We start from the raw sequence: 17,779 nt of genomic DNA, 5'->3' as shown, positions 1-17,779 counted from the left end.
CAAATTTATATAACACCTTAAGGTTTGCAAAGAATTTTCCTCACAATTCATCTGTGAGGTAGGTATTACAAGTATTATTATCTTCATTTTACAGATTAGGAAACTGAGGCCAAGAAGGTTAAGTGACTTGCCTTTGGTCATAGATCTAGTAACTGTAAAATCTGGGATTTAAAGCCACATCTCTCCTGATCCCAAAACACTATTTCTACATCATGCTACCTCTCACTAAATATACTGTGGTTTTAAACCCTTAGATTGTTATCATTTAATTTAATTATTTCATGGTAAATCTTCATTTGAAGATCATCAACTTGTTCCTCATGCCATCTGGGTAAGCAGGATTCTGAGAGGTGAGTAGAAGGTCATCACTCCCAATCACTCTCATATAATAAATGAAAAAGCTATGCCTACATTTTAAAATCAGAAATAAAATATTCCAGGAGCAGTTATTTATTTTCTCTTTTCATTCATTTCTCTGTTTCAATGACTGAGGGGCTAATTCATAGATTCAAAGATAGTTTTATCATAAAGTCTGGAAGTTGGAATATTCATTAATGGTTCAATATTAATTTGGAAGGCAATTTTGTGCCCCAAAGATCTGTACTTGGTCCTGTACTGTTTAACATTTTTATCAGTAACTTCAACAATGGCATAGAGGGCATCCTTACCAATGACACAGAGCTGAGAGCAATAGCTAAACCCTGGGTCACAGAGTCAGGCTAGAGCATTGGATCAAATCTCCTAAAAGGAAATTTAATTGGGGTAAATATAAATAAAGTCTTCTACTTGGGTTCAAAAAATTGCCATCATAAATGTGATATCAGAGAGGCATTAACAAGACATCAGCTCATCTGAAAAAGATCTAGGAGTTTTAGTGGACTGCAAGTACAACATGTATCAATGTCATATATTAGGTGTTATATAATGTTATATGGCAGCCAAGAAAATGAAATCTTAGACTGCATTAAGAGAGGCTTAATGCTCAGGACAAAATCAGTGAGAGTGTGTTCCATATGAGCATTATTTGAAGAAACTAGGGATGTTTAGTCTGGAGGAAAGATGATCCAGTGGGTACATAATGGCTGCACTCTTTCATATGGAAGGCAGATTAAATTTTATAAATAATAAATTTGTCCAGCTTGCCCTCAGGCAAAATAATTTTTTTTCAGGCAACATAATTAGGTTCAGTGAGGGAAAATATCAAAGTGGCAGATTTAGCTTTGGCATAAGGAAAAACTTCTTAACAATTAGAACTGTACAGAAGTGCTAGAATCAGCTGCTTTGGAAGAGCACAAGTTATTCCTTTATAGAAGATCTTCCCCCAAAGTACTTGGCTGAGTATTTGGCAGAAGGAATTCTTGATAAATACAGGCTGGACTAAATTGTTCCCTTCCAATTCTGATAATCTATGGAATGCTGGAAGCTCAAACATTATCTATCCTAACCAGTAGCCCTATCATGAATCATAGAGACAATACACCCAACAAAATGATCTTCCAGACTCCCCACTTGCAGTCCTGAAAAGCCATGGAGGGTCTGCAATCTGCTTCAAGGAATTAGGTATTTTTCTTTCTCTTATTGTACTTGTATGTATACCATAAATGCTGGCAAAGCTGAATGCATAAATTAAAAGGAGAAAAGAGTCCTTTTGTTGCTGGATAGTCTATTGATTGTCTCAGCTGCCTTGTGTTTATCCTCTGTGAGAAGGCATGATCACCATGAAGCTGTTGGACTCCACTTTATAATAACAGACAGTGCATAGTATGTGATCTGTTCTCTCATTAACACTTTTTATCTGACCTTGCCAAGAGAAAGCAAAGCTGGTCTCTGAGACAACTAGGATCTGTTATATATATATACACATAAATCAGTTCTTTTTCATTTGTAACTTGGTTAACTTTGTCCTTTTCAAATCTAATTCTATAAATTAATTTAAGAGATTGAGGCAAAATTTGCATGTCAAGTTACAAAGTTCTGTTTAAGTTTTAATTCATTCAACTGTTTAATAGCATAAATGCTGACATTCTTAGCCTGGGATTTGTGTTTTGCTTTGTAAATCTGAAAGTGCTATAGACTCCAGGCTATAAACACAGGTTTTTGTTTGGTTATTTTTAATATTTTGATCATTGATTTTCAATTAAACCAGTTTCCCTTGTAACCTCATGTTTTTTATGTATTTAAAACATTACTCTAAGAAAGGGCCTGTGGACTTACCAGACTGCCAAGGGGGGGTGGGGTCCATGACATAAAAAAAGGTAAAAATCCTCTGTACTAGAGCTTGGAGGTATCTAGAGTAATTATATACAAAGTATATGGTTTGTGAGATTGCTCAGTGACCAAGACAGCTTGCCTATTGTGTCATTCCTTCAACTCAAGTGCCTTTGAGATTTTGTACAGTGGTTCTCATGATCATAGTGGACTTCCTGTTTCCTTGCTTAAAGAAATTAGAAGATGGCATTTCTGAGAAAGGTAGATTTAATTTATGGGAATTTTACAAAAAACACAGTCATATGGGACTCTCTGGTACCTACAGTCCCTGATTTAAAGCACTAGAATTATTGCCTCTCTATTTTGGAAAAAGCATTTTAATTCTCAAGTGGATAAATGACCATGTAACAGCCAATTCATTTATCACTATGAAGGAAATGAAAATTTTTTGCTGATAGAAAAACAGCTCTTTCTACAAGTTTGTTTTAAGGAAAGTGGGCATTAAGATCTGTGCCAATAGTCTACCTCAGTGATAATGTCTTGTGAACAAATATAATAAATCATAACCAAAAGATATCAATATTAGGCATTACTTCATTACAATCCAACCTCAGGCTCTGAGGAGAAGAAAGCAAAATTAGTTCTTGCTTTTCCCAAGTTTGTGGACATCTATTGGTATTTTTCAAAGTCTATAAATATGATAATTTATCACTTTTCAGGGTAACAGGTGTAGGCAAAGAGATGCTAAGATACATTCATTCGTCTTTCCCAAATCCTCTCTTAGTTTTAGATAAAATAATGCTTTTATTTTGTCAAAGACAGAGTATCCCCAACATTCTGATTCCATAAAAAGATTACCATATAAACAGCCTTGTAGACAAGCATGAAAAAACTTTATCAAAATTGTTAGACTTTTATTGGTTGCTCTCTTCCTCTAAATGCATGCTAGAAATAAAATAAATACAATAAATAGTATTATTAGGGCTTATTAGTATTATATGAGAAGTCTTATTAAAAGGGAGCTAACTGTTTCAGTGGATAGATTCCTGGGCCTATCAAGAAGAACTGAGTTCAAATATGGCCTTAGATACTAGCTGTAAAAATCCTGAGCAGGGCTCTTGATCTCTTTCTGCTTAGTTTCTTCATCAATCAAGTTGGGATGATAATAGCATTTATCTACCAGAGTTTTGGGGAAGATAAAATGAGATAATATTTGTAAGTTACTTTGCAAACCTTAAACAGTTATAGAAATACTAATTATTATTATTATTATTATTATTAACTCTACTCTGGCAAATTGGTCAACTATTTTTCAATTTGGATAATATCATTATATGATAACTGATCAAAAGTAATTCTATTGTGGGGATTATCTGATTGTAATAAAACTCCAGTAATATACCCAGTACAACAAAACAACATGGGAATTAAGATTGCTTTTACTAACTCAGAAGCAACATGATACCTAAAGAGAGCTCCTTCCTGTTGATTTTATAGGCATGAAATGTGGTCTGTCAATGAATGATGGCAAAATAGAAAGTGCTAAAAGTCAATATCAACGTTTCTTGTTTGTACCTCTAATAATAAATGTATTGCCTGAAAAAACTTCTTATTCAAGTGATGGAAAGAACTTCAGGTGAAGGGAAATTCCTGGTGAAGCCATAGTAAATTATTTCTAATAATATTCATCAGAGAATTGCTGAAGGTCATTTTAGTTATGGGACATTTAAGTGAACCAGAAGTTCTTTTCAGAATGGCTTTTTCAATTAAAAAACTTAAGTATTCTGATAAATACAGTTTGTTGTTGTTGTTCAGTCATGTTGGACTCTTTATGACCCCTTTTGGGATTTTCTTAGCAAAGATGCTGGAGTGTCTGCCTTTTCCTTCTCCAGCTCATTTTACAGTGAGAAACTGAGGCAAATGGGATTAAATGACTTGCTCAGGATCACATAGCTGGTAAGAATCTGAGGCCAGATTTGAACTTGGGTATCTCCCAATGCTCTATCCACTGTGCCACGTAGCTGACCAATCAACACAGTGACTAATCATAATTCAGTGCTTAGCAGAATGCCTGGCAAATAGTAGGTGCTTAATAAATCCTTCTTGGCTCATTGATTCAAGGACTCCAATAGAAGCATATTACTGACTTCCTGACAGAGAAGTGATGGATTCAGGGTAGAGATCAAAAAACATATTTTTTGGACATAGCCAATGATGGTGTTTATTTTCTCCAACTATATATATTTGTCACAAAATGTTTTCTTTTTTTCTTTTCCAAAGTGGGGGAGAAGACCAAAGGGAGAAAAAATAGATTTTTATGCATTGAAAATGAATTTAATTTCAAAAAACTGAAAGTAAAAAGAATAGTCTTTTTCACATGAGCTATTGTCTGTGCCTCCATTATTCTGTACTTTTGCAGATTTTTTTTTGGAATCACTCATTTTCTGAAACAGTTCTCTCAGAAGTTTCCAATTACCTCTGAATTGTCATGTTTGGTCTTTTCTCAGTCTTTATCCTTCCTGACCGCTTTACTGCATTTAACATTTTTTACCATTCTCTCTTCCTGGATTTTCTTTCATCTCTGAGTTTTGTTTTGTTTTTTTTACAATTCTCTTCTTACCTAATCATTCCTCAGTCTTCTCTGCTGACTCATTAACCATATCACACACACACACACACACACACACACACACACACACACACACACACACACACACCCCTCACTGTGAGCAAAGAGAGGGGATAGACCAGGAAGATGATAACTCTATTATTTGTTCTATTACTTATCTTTATATCTCCAGCACCAAACCCAATGTCCAACACATTGTAAGGGCTTAATAAATGCTTGTTAATTTGGCTACCTACTTTTCTCCTGAGTGGAAAATTATCCTATTAAGCCACTTTAAAAAAAAAAAAGAAAAGGACATGTGATACCCAGTGGAATTGTGCATCAGCTATGGGGGGGTGGGGGAGAGGAGGAAAAGAAAATGATCTTTTTTTCCCAATGAATAATGTTTTAAAATGACCAAATAATATAATGTTTAAAAGAAAAAAAAAAGAAAAGGAACCATGAACAAAAGTGCTTTGTTAGATTTGGGCATTTGATTTTTATTCCTCTCTCATTATTTAAGAAAATGGAGCTTGGGTCCACAGCTGGGTGACCTCATTCATTTTAGAAAGATAAGCAAAGAGTTCCAATGCAGAGTAACTCTCAGAAGTCAGTCCAAAAGTGAGTTCCAAAGATCTGCAGATAATGCAGCAACTTGACTTTCAGATCAGTCATCTAACCTTTATGTTTATGTGCCTTCTATAGCCTCTGCAGAATGTTTTGCACATCACTGATTTCTATCTCCATAAAACCAGCTTTACTCACATGCTTCTTTTTTAGAAAGCCATTAATAAGATAAATGCTTAGGAGGCTGTCCGAGATTTACGAGTGTGGAAGTGAAAATGCCCACACAGAGCATCCCAAGTATTGATGAGAGAACCATTTATATTGGCAAGGATGGCCTTTCCAACAGACTATATTCAAAATGGAAAGGGAGTAAAGCTTTGTTAACCAACACTTTCCAAATCATTAGCAAGTTGAAGTCTTGGGAAAATTCACAGAACCTGCCATGAATGAGAGAGTGAAAATATATGTACAAACCCATGCTCTGAAGAAATAATGAGTAAAGTATTTAAATCTTAATTAGGAAATCAAGATAATCACATTTCCACCTTGGAAAACACTTGGTAAATTTCAAATAACACAAGTCTATAAATGAGTTCAAAGACATGCCAGTCTCCATGTAGAGGTAGAATCCATGGAAGCAGAATGGTGTAATAGAAAAGATGATAAACTTGGAATCATAAAATCTAAGTTCAACTCTAGGTGCTTACTACTTATATCCTATCTAACCAACCTTGAGCCCCTTTTGAATGATCTTGATTTCATTTATAAAATGAAGGTGTAGAATTAGATGACCTCTAAGTCCCTTCCAGCTCTAAACTATGGCTGTTTGCTTATTTTTCTTGTATAGATTGTTATTTTCCTTGATAGTTGACAAAGTCAGCTTGATGTAGTGGATAGAGAGAGCTGGACTTGAAAATCAGGCTCCAAAACCAACTTCTAACACTAACCAAGCCTCAGAGTTTGAATCTGACCCCTAGGATATCTGTGACCCAGAGCAAGTCATTTCACCTAGAAGTGCTCAAAGCAATTCTCTAAAACTATAAGTTACAGAGAAAGTAGAGGGAATTTACTCACCTAGGTAGTTCCCATACCAAAGAAATCACAGCTACAGTCCTATCCCTAGATGGTTTTTTTTTTAAGCCTAGATTAAAAACATATATGGTATAATCACTAATTATTTTATCCAATTAACTATCTAATTAATTTATATAATTGAATCAGGAACAGAAATGATCTAGACATAATAAAATTTCTATAATATGGGGAAATATTTGACAGTCTTTCCTCTTATTAGGTTGTGAAAATTAGAGGATTTGTTGATGTTTAGCATACCAAGGTATTTCTTACAACCCTGCAGATATTGAATCAGACCCACCTTTAACTTCCCGGTTGGTTTCTTACGATCCCAAACCATGCTGGGTGGCTTAATCCTACAAATTTAGGGGATTAGTCCTTTAGAAGATATCATAAAATCTTGTAAATTTAATATTAGAGATCCTTTTGTCTACCAGACTCATCCTACAAATAGAAAAATGAAAGCCTAGAAATTAGAAAGGAGCTTTCCCAAGGTCACACAGGTATTAAATAGTCCAGCCAGTATATGAACCCAGGTTCTCTGACTTCAAATCCAGGGTTCTTTCTACTGTACCCAGCTGCAACTTGTACCTGAATACAAATTCCCCTCAACAGCATCTCCAAAAAGGCTAACCAGCCTCCTATTGAAGCTTTTCTAACTCTAAGAAGCCCATCCAACTTTTGGACACCTTCAATTGTTGGAAAGTTGTTCCTTAAATCAGTCCAAAATCTACCACTCTAAATGCCCATTCTGTGCCCATATTTCTGCCCTCTGGAACAAATAGCACAAATCTAATCTATCTTCTTCATTGGCTCTTCAAAGACTTGAAAACAGATGTCATATTCCTCTTACGTTTTCTCTTCTCTAGTCTAAACATCTTAAGTTCCTACAACTTGATATGGTTTCTACTCATTTCATTATCCTAGTTGACTTCTACCGTATGAATGAACACTCAAGTGCCTGGAGTCAAGAAGACTCATCTTCCTGAATTTAAATCAAGTCTTAAATACTTACTAGCTGTGTGACCCTGGCAAGTCCCTTAACCCTATTTACCTCTGTTTTCTCCTCTGTAAAATGAGCTGGAGAAGGAAATGGCAACCACTCCATTATCTTTGCCAAGGAAAAGCTTAAATGGGGTCACCAAGAGTTGGACATGACTAAAAAAACAACTGAATTGTCAAGCAGGGCAGAGTGCACCAGGAGGGTCACCTCCATATTCTAGATACTATGTTTCTCTTAATCTAACCCAAGATCACATTAGCTTTTTTTTTGATGACCATTTCATGTAGTTTGCAGTCCACTAAAATCTCCATCTTTTTCATAAACTATTGCCTAGCTATGTCTTCTATGTCCTGCACTTTTACAGTTGGCTTTTTTTTTTTACTGAAACTGCTCTCTCCAAAGTTACCATTGAAATCATAACCACCACATATAATGTTCTTAGCTGTTCTTATTTTTGACCTTAGGTTCTAATACATGTGGCACTGTTGTCCGCCATTTTTTTTCCAGGATACTCTCTGTTCTCAAGTTTTCCTTTTTAAACTCTTACCTTCTGTCTTAAAATCACTGCTGTGTTTTGGTTCCAAGGCAGAAGAGCAGTAAGGGCTAAGCAAAGGGGATTAAGTGACTTGCTGGGGGTCACACACACAGCTAGGAAGTGTCTGAGACCAAATTTGAACCCAAGACCTCCCATCTCTAGACCTGGCTCTCCATCCACTGGGTCCACCCAGCTGCCTTTTTCTCTTGACTTTTTATGACACTGTCATTATCCTGGTTCTCCTCCTACTCATCTCACTCCTCAATCTCCTTTGTTGGCTAATTCATATCATGACCCCCTATAAGAAAACAATATTTTTACCTTCTTTTTTTTTTTTAAACCCTTACCTTCCATCTTGGACTCAATACTGTGTATTGGCTCCAAAGCAGAAGAGTGGTAAGGGCTAGGCAATGGGGGTCAAGTGACTTACCCAGGTCACACAGCTGGGATGTGTCTGAGGTCAGATTTGAACCCAGGACCTCCCGTCTCTAGGCCTGGCTCTCAATCCACTGAGCTACCCAGCTGCCCCCCAATATTTTTACCTTCCAGAGCTAAATGACCTCCTTCCAAGTCAATATATTAAAAACTATGAAAAATTATACATAGATATTTCACTTTTGACTAGTCACAAATTTCTGCCTAGATTCCTTTTCCAATTAGATCCTTCTACTACCAAGTCAGATTTGAAAAGAGACTTCAAAAATAGATTATTGGGGACTGCTCAGTGGCTCAATGGATAGAGAGTCAGATCTGGAGAGAGGAGGTCCTGGATTTAAATCTCACCTCAAATACTTCCTAGCTATGTGACCCTAGTGGGCAAGTCACTTAACTCTATTGCCTAACTCTTACCACTCCTCTACCTTGGAACCAATGGACAGAATTGATTCTAAGAGGAAAGATTTAAAATTTAAAAAAAGGTTTAAAAAAAAGATCATTATTCTAACATCCTTCCATTGTTCTCTTTGGTTAAACAGGAGCCGTTTTCCAACAGGCTGCAACAGAGCCATCAACTCACTCTCACTCCGAGCCAGGTTTGCCCATTTTGCAATTCCTTGCTATTTTTTTTTTTAAACCCTTACCTTCCGTCTTGGAGTCAATACTGTGTTTTGGCTCCAAGGCAGAAGAGTGGTAAGGGCTCGGCAATGGGGGTCAAGTGACTTGCCCAGGGTCACACAGCTGGGAAGTGTCTGAGGCCAGATTTGAACCTAGGACCTCCCATCTCTAGGCCTGGTTCTCAATCCACTGAGCCACCCAGCTGCCCCCAATTCCTTGCTATTAATGTGGCCACAAATTGATGTTGTGGGCCACTGGGAGAAAGTGAGGAAAGTAAAGGACCAAGATGGGTGGGGCAAGGGGGGGAGAAGAGGTTTGGGCTCAGGAAGGAGAGACCATGTGAAGGAAAATGCTTTCTTCTACTATTCAGGGAGATAATGAGGCAGCAGCTTCCCTGGGTTTCTATTTCTACCAGAAGCAGATGAGTGGGAAACATAATCCGTAACCCTGTAAGGCCGGGGCCCCAGCTCTTCCCGAGATTTCAGAGTGTCAAGTTCAAGATCCACAGTGACTGGATTCCACTATGTGGAGTTGATCCAGATGACAAACTTGTCTTGCCAAGTAGGCCATGACTCAGACCCTATCAGCACACTCGCACAGAGAACTCCAGATTGATGCTATGGGGGGGAGAGGGGGGATGGATGGGGGGAAGGAAGGCTGAAAAGAATTCCATTGTAAATGGCCCACTAACCCTAAGGGAAAGAAGGCATGAAGGTTCAAAGGGGAGGCCAGGTGTCCTTTTTAGTAAGAAGAGGCCATAGTCAAAATTCACTAGGATTCAAAAGATGTGGAACTCCTGAGATCCTGATTAAAATTGCTCTGAAGATATTGACGCTGTTCTGAGTAGAGCTGCTGGAGAAAGCACTCTCTGGTGTTAATGCTGCTACTTTCAGACCTGGAAAGTCAGGGGATCTAGAGAAAATTGTCCATATTTCAAGAGGATTAAAAGAGAAAACCAGGGACACATGCCTAGTGATCTAGGAGGTAAAGAAGTATGCACAAAACAAGGCCCCTACCCTCAAGAGGATTATAATCAAACTAATGAACAAGAAAAAATAGAGTTCTTTTGTTAGGCAGCTGGGTGGCACAATGAATGGGTAGAGGACCAAGCCTGGAGTCAGGAAGACTCATCTTCCTGAATTCAAATCCAACCTTAGACACTTAGTAGCTGGGTGACTCTGGGCAAATCATTTATCCCTGTTTGTCTCAGTTTCCTCATTTGTAAAATGAGTTGGAGAAGGAAATGGCCAGCCACTCCAGTATTTCTACTAAGAAAACCCAAAAAATGAGGTCACAAAGAGTTGGACACAAATGAAAAATGACTGAACAACAATAAAAATAAAGGCAACTGTGAGCTTGAGGAATAGGAGGAATTTTCATGGATGAGGCAGACTTTGAAATGGGCCCTGAAGGATGGGCAGAATTGAGGTGTGTAGGGGGCAGCTGGGTGGCTTACTGGATTGAGAGTCAGGTCCAGAGATTGGAGATCCTGTGTACAAATCTGACCTCAGACACTTCCCAGCTGTGTGACCCTGGGCAAGTCACTTAACCCCCATTGCCTAGCCCTTACTGATCTTCTGCCTTGGAATCAATACACAGTATTGATTCCAAGACAGAAGGTAAGGGTTTAAAAAAAAAAGAATTTAGATGTGTAGAGAATAAAGTTTAAGCCAGTTAAACAAGACCCATCACAATCCACCACCACTTTATTTTTGCAACTTTTCCTTCTTTTTCCTCCCCTCCACATATTTTACAATACAGCCAAACATGATTACATAAAACTTACCAAGCATTCCCCACACTCTTCAGGCTCTGCCTTCTTTCACACTATTGCTGATGCCTAGAATATCTTCCTTTCTTTTTTTTTAACCCTCACCTTCCATCTTGGAATCAATACCATATATTGATTCCAAGGCAGACGAGCAATAAGGGCTGGGCAATGGGGGTTAAGTAACTGGTCCAGGGTCACACAGCTAGGAAGTGTCTGAGGTCCTATTTGAACCCAGGATCTCCCATCTCCAAACCTGGCTACTCAGATGCCCCCTAAATGTCTTCCTTTCTACTCTTCATCTCTTGAGTTCCTAACTATCCTTTCAAACCAAACTCAGAGGCTACCTCTACCTTTCCTGAGCCTCTAGATGGTAACAGACTTCCCCCAGGTCCTCACATCATTTTTTTTTACCTCTCCAATTGACTTATCATGAAATATGGGGTCAGATAGTTATTTGTGTGTGTATGTCTCATCCTCTTGTTAGACTCCAAACTCCATAAGGAAAGGAGCCACATCTTATCTAAGTCTTGTATTATCACCTAGTGCCTAGCATATTTTTTTGGATAAAAGTGATTAAATAGTAAAATTTTTTAAAAAGTGATCAAATTTTGAATAAAAGGATTAAATGAGAAAATGATTAAATGAATGATGCACGGGACAGGGTAGAGGAGGAGGAGAGGCATAGAGCTGAAAATCAATATGGTTATATGCCAAAGGTAGTGAGGAGACCTAGTGGCAGCAGGAAAATGTGAAATGTGGCATAGCTGGGTCAAATATAATTTGACACTTGAAAAGAAGGCTGAGAAAAATAGATGTCATGAGTAGTAGGCTGAATTTTCCATTTTCCACTCAGTAGAAGGACTCTGAAGGTGTGATCTGATGCTTAAAGAAAGCAAAAAACCTGTCTGCAAAGCCTTACCTATTCCCTTCCTATGTTTTCATCTGTGATACACTCCATCACGCCAGCACCATTCTCATTAAAATTTCACAAAGATGATAAATTAGCCATATCAGCTAATAGCTACTAACATCTTCTCAGCTGACTTTTTTTTTGTAAAAAAGAACTATCTTTAAGACTCCTGCAAATCGACTCCTGAGCCTTTTTCTGTCATTTCAGAAGAGTTTCTTTTGTTTATATTTGCTCAGATTCAGTTCCTCTTTCAGACACCATTGCCACTTCAAATATATACACATCTGTGTATTTCATAGTTTTTTTCCCTCATATACAGATATATATATATACATTCACATGCACTTAGGATCATAGAACTAGACCCCAGAGACGCATTAGCTTCAACATGTTCATTTTACAGATAAGGAAACTGAGGCCCACAGAGCTTAAATAGTTTCACCAGAGGATAAAGTTAGGAGCCATAAACAATGTAATTTAAAATCAGGACCTCTGATTCCAGAGCTGTCTCTCTTTCCACGATAAAACACCTCTATCAAGCCTTGACGTGATAGAATCCATTTGAGGTGGCTCCACTATCAAGACTGATAAAATTTCATCACCACAGAAATGCCAGAAGATCATGGAATCTCAAGCTGAGAAGAAATCTTAAAGACCCACCTGGTCCCGTTCTTACCTGAACAACAATCTAGTCTGCAATTGTTTTTCCAGATGCTGTTAGCAGTTGCCTTTGAACTGATTACATCCAGCCCCAGAATACAACAAAGCCTCCTTAATGAAATCAATAACCATTTTCCAAAAGAGATTAGCCTGGAATAAAAAGTAGATGGAAATGCTGATTCCCCTCATTTCTTCATACAAGTGGACAGACCTCTTGACTTAGTCCATCAATTTATTTCCTGGAGACAGAACGATGGCTTGAGTAAAGCCTTGATTACATTTGGGGAATTGTAAAATGCCTTTAGTGGTCCTGAGTTGCTTGCTGTCACAAAAGAAAATATCTTTTTAACCCCAGTATTCTCTCCATGATGCTACATGGCAGTGAAATATAGAACACCACAATTTTAGTCACTGCAGGTGACCCAGAAGGCAATGAAAAGATGCTTGATAGGTGTGAAAGTGCACGCAAGAAGGGATGCAAAGACATCGTCAAAGACGTGAGACCAGAAAAGACAATGGGTTAAATCATGTAGCAAGAGTGAGAAATAATAGAGGAACCACAGGAAGACCTTCAGTATTGCAGGTGGAGTCTCTGTGGAAGATCAATGAAGACCTGGACCAGTACTATACAGATCAAATCATGATGTGAAAATTTAATTAATTAATTAAAATTTTTTTAAAAAGAGTCATGAAGGGATCATACTCTGCACTGGGAACAGGACCATCCACACCAGTGAAATCACACATCCTGCTAGGTGTCTAATTCAATTGTAAGTCATTGTAAATACTTAAATAGGGAGAATGACAAGAAATAATATGAAAATGAGAGAGGAAAAAAAGAAGAGAGAGAAAGCTCACTGCCTGGACATGATCCTGAGTGTTTGGTAGTCACATATAACAATTTTTTTTCAGTTCCCTCCTTCCCCAGCCAAAACCTAGATCTCCAACAGTCCAAATTTAAATCCTTTATCTCAACCAGATAAGCTCTTATCTATCTCCTTACCAAAAAACGTACCAAATTATACCTTGGGCTCTACCACACTGATTCTAACTAAAGCTCCAGTTGTGAATTGTGTAACTGCAGAGAGTAAATAAATCATGTCCCTAATTGAGGAGGGGAGAAAGAATACTATCCCATGAGGGAGGAGATGGAGACAACCAAGACGCTGGAGCTGTTTTTGTGTTGAGGAAAGATGGCAGAGTGGAGGAAGATCTCTCTCCAGTCCAACATCTTGTAGCTTCCTATCATTAATTATTCTTGCTTAAAGGATACGAGGCTTTGTGAGGCTGACCCTCTAAGTGTAGTGCCCTGCTGAAAAGTCTTGGTTGTTACATACTTGTTATAGCTCTGACTCTGGCTTCCTTCCTATCAGGTTTTGAGAGCTAGGTTTCCTCTTCCTAAAGACACAAGGGTGAGAAACTCAGTTCCTTAGCCTAAATTAATTTTTATATTCCAGTTGTATGATATTGGGGAAATCATTTAACCTCTCAGCCTCAATTTCCTCATGTAAAATGAGAATAATAATAATAAGCATTAATTATTAATAATAATAATAAATAACACCATAATAATTAATAATAATAATACCTATCTCATGGGATCAAATTAAGTAATAATGAGGAAAACTTTAAAACAATATATAAATTTGAGCTGTTGTCATTATTATGATTTATTTCTCCATGTTGTTCCCTTTTGTATTTGTATTTATGGGAGGGATACAGTGGAGAAATGCACTGGATTTAGTCATTAAAGTCCCAGATTGAAGTGGTTCCATAGTTCTGTTGCTTATTAGTTGAGTCATCTGGGATAATACACTTAATTTCAATTAGTCCTCAGTTTCTGGTTGTGAGAGTATTCTATTTGCTGTGTACCATTTTGGTTATGTTGTCTCAGCCTAACCATATGAAATGGCACCGAATGTGTTGGGAATGTCATGAGACCAGGAGTGGTGATACATGCCTGTAATCCCTGTTTTGGAGACAACTGGAGCTAGTGGGTCCCTTGAGTTTGTGAGTTCTGAGATGCAGTGTATTAAAGTTGATCAGGTGTTCACAATAAATCTAGCAGAGAGGTGGATTTATGCATATAGATATATCCTTATAGATAGGGTGATAAAGCAGTATAATCATAGCCTGTGCAGATCCATTGCACTTTGCACTTACTTCTCTCTGTAGTTGAAAGGCATTGCTGAATAATGAATAAACAAATGATTAAGTAAAAAATATTTATATTTTCCAACTGGAGACTTTTTCCTTCACTCTCAAAATTACAAAGTCATTTTAGAATAAAAGGGAGGGGGAAGCTGGGTAGCTCAATGGATTGAGAGCCAGGCCCAGAGACAAGAGGTCCTGGGTTCAAATTTGGCCTCAGACACTTCCTAGCTATGGCCAAGTCACTTGACTCCCACTCTTCTGTCTTAGAATCAATTGGTTCCAAGGCAGAAGGTGTAAGGGTTGTTGTTTTGGGTTTTTTTTTTTTAACAAAATAACTAAATAGAAAGGGAAAGCTAAGTAACTCAATGGATAGAGAGCCAGGCCTAGAAATGGGAGGTCTGGGGTTCATATGTGACCTCAGGTTCTTCCTACTTGTTTGACCCTGGGCAAGTCATTTAACTCCAATTGCCCAAGTCTTAATACTCTATTGCTTTGGAACCAATATTTTGATTCCAAGACAGAAGGTAAAAGTTTAAAATATATAACTGAATAAATTTTAAAATAATTAGTTAAAATACTAAGTGATCAAGGATCTCTGACAAATAAGCTCGAGCTCAACTAAAAAATATCCAATAAGAAAATACCAATTTTCTGGGCTGATTTAATTGAATCATTAAAATAAGATGGCATATAGGAAATCACTTTAAAATGTGAAAAATTCTGTGGAAACTTAGGCTCTTGTGCAGGGGTCCCCAAACTACAGCCCACAGGCCACATGTGGCCCCCACTGCACTTCCAGAACAGGCACCTCTTTCATTGGTGGTCAGTGAGAGGAGCACAGGATGAATTCGCATCCTGTGTTCCTGGAGTACTGTATGTGGTGGCACCACAAAGTGCAACGTTGCTCACATACAGTACTACTTCCAGTGACATAGTCCTTTGCGTGGCACCATGTTCTGAGAGTAACTGAACAAGAACAAGGCGCCATGCAAAGGATTATGTGGCTGCACAATGGAAGACGTCAGCATGGTGAGTGGCAATCTGGGGGAGGGGATTCCACACTGTGTATACTGTTGCCCAGTTAGGGTGAAGGTTAGTAATTATATTAGTCATCTCATTTGATCTTCTCAACTAATCTGAGAGGTAGTACAGCTATTATTTCTGTTTTATAGATTGGATTCCATTTCTGGATATAGGAGGTTGAGGCTGAAAGAGCTTAAATGACTTTTTCAGGGGTCCATAGTTAGTAAGTGTAGGAGGCATATTTGGAACTCAGGTCTACCTCATCAGTGCTCTAGCCACTACACCACCCAGCTGACTAGCAATAATAAGGACAGGATGTCAGTAGAACACAAAAGCAAGAAATAAATTCAAAATACATAAGCCTGGTATGCTTAGGTAGGTTTGAGACCTGAGCTCTTCTTTCCACCGAAATTTTCTTTCTTCTTTTCCAAGATGGTGGCAATTGGGGGATTGGGAGTGGGGAAGAATGGTTGGTAATCCATCTATTTCTTGCACCACTTCAGTTGAATTCATTTATGTCCTTTTGATTTCCCCCAGATAGTAGCCCCTCAGGGAAAGACACAGAAGAGAAAGAGGGAAATTATATTCCTGAGTCAAAGAACAATCGAATAGGAGAGCACCCAATCCCAGAAACAGGTAAGAAACACTCTAATGCCTGCCTCTTAGTAGAAACAATCATTCACACTCACACCTTGGAAACAGTTTACAAGCTCTAAAGTCAAGAAGACCTGGGTTCAAACCCAGGTTCTTCAGATACTTACTAGTCATGTGATCATGAGCAAGTCCCTTCACCTCTTAGAGACTCAGTTTCCTTATCTGTAAAATTAGAATAATACGATCTACATCACAGGAGTATTCTGAGGATCAAATGAGATAATAGATATGAATCACTGGGTAGATCTGAAAGCTTTATGTAAGTGTCAACAATGAGGAAAGCATTTTACAAGCATGAAACATGATAGTAATAAGGATTATTGTGGAGTAAAACTTTTTTCAAGAGGCTAGAATTTTAGCCCTGATTCTGCTGTTTAGAGGCTTTGTGAAACATCATTCAAACCCCTTCTAAGTCTCAGCTTTGTCATTTACGAGATAGTGATGATTTTCCTGTAAAAGTGCAAATGTTTTCTTTTTTTTAACCCTTACCTTCCATCCTAGAATCAATACTATGTATTGGTTCCAAGGTAGGAAGGCAGGAAGGGCTAGGAGACAGAGATTAAGTGACTTGCCCAGGGTCACACAGCTAGGAGGTGTCTGAGACCAGATTGGAACCCAGGACTCTCCATCTCCAGAACTGGATCTCTATCTACTGAACCACCTAGCTGCCCTGTAAATGCTTTCTAAATTATAATATAGCAAAAGATAATGTGATTTTTAGCTATCATTATGAGCATAGTTTGGCTGCAAGAACTAGTACAGTGGAAAGAGAGGTTGATTTGGAGTCAGAGGACTTGGGTTCATTACTAGTTCTGCTGTTCCCTCTTTGTGTGATCTTCAGCAGCTCACTTCATGTCCCTGGGCTTTCTGTAAAATGAAGGAATTGGTTAGCTTTGGTGCCCTCAGAAGTCCCTTTAAACTCAAAACATAGAATCCCTCGCCCTATATTTTTACAGAAGCTCAGGAAAGCTAAATGATTTATCTAGGGTGATACAGCCCTAATAGTCTATGATTCTCTAAGTGAGATCATAAATGTGGGGATGGAGGATGAGGATGATACCGTGTGTCAGGCTTGTTAAGAAACATTTTAGGGGCAATTATAGTAGCATAGTGGATAGAGAGCCAGACCTGGAGATGGAAGGTCCTGGGTTCAAATCTGATTTCAAACCTTTCCTAGCTGTGTGACCCTGGGCAAGTCACTTCACCTTCATTGCCTAGCCCTTGCTGATCTTCTGTCTTAGAACTGATACTTAGACAGAATATAAAGGAAAAAGAGAGGAAGGAAGGAAGGAAGGAAGGAAGGAAGGAAGGAAGGAAGGAAGGAAGGAAGGAAGGAAGGAAGGAAGGAAGAGAGAGAGAGAAAGAAAGGAAGGAAGAGAGAGAGAGAGAAAGAAAGGAAGGAAGAGAGAGAGAGAAAGAAAGAAAGAAAGAAAGAAAGAAAGAAAGAAAGAAAGAAAGAAAGAAAGAAAGAAAGAAAGAAAGAAAGAAAGAAAGAAAGAAAGAAAGAAAGAAAGAAAGAAAGAAAGAAAGAAAGAAAGAAAGAAAGAAAGAAAGAAAGA

The 17,779-nt window shown here is 38.1% G+C and overlaps 1 protein-coding gene across 2 annotated transcripts in view; it reads left to right on the top strand.

Moving 5' to 3' along the window:
* LRP11 (LDL receptor related protein 11) overlaps positions 1–17,779 on the top strand; it is a 103,832-nt gene that overhangs the window by 80,374 nt on the left and 5,679 nt on the right. Inside the window, exons 6-7 of one of the 2 annotated variants that reach the window (XM_056818925.1) lie at positions 8,970–9,026; positions 16,104–16,202. In XM_056818925.1, the coding sequence (XP_056674903.1) occupies positions 8,970–9,026; positions 16,104–16,202 (156 nt within the window). The remainder of the gene's footprint in view (positions 1–8,969; positions 9,027–16,103; positions 16,203–17,779) is intronic. The other variant, XM_007484711.3, reaches the window with a different exon arrangement.

The sequence above is a fragment of the Monodelphis domestica genome, chromosome 2, assembly GCF_027887165.1.
Source record: "Monodelphis domestica isolate mMonDom1 chromosome 2, mMonDom1.pri, whole genome shotgun sequence".
Lineage (NCBI taxonomy): Eukaryota > Metazoa > Chordata > Mammalia > Didelphimorphia > Didelphidae > Monodelphis > Monodelphis domestica.
Note: the sequence above shows the minus strand (reverse complement) of the source record. Positions and strands in the feature narration are given on the sequence as shown.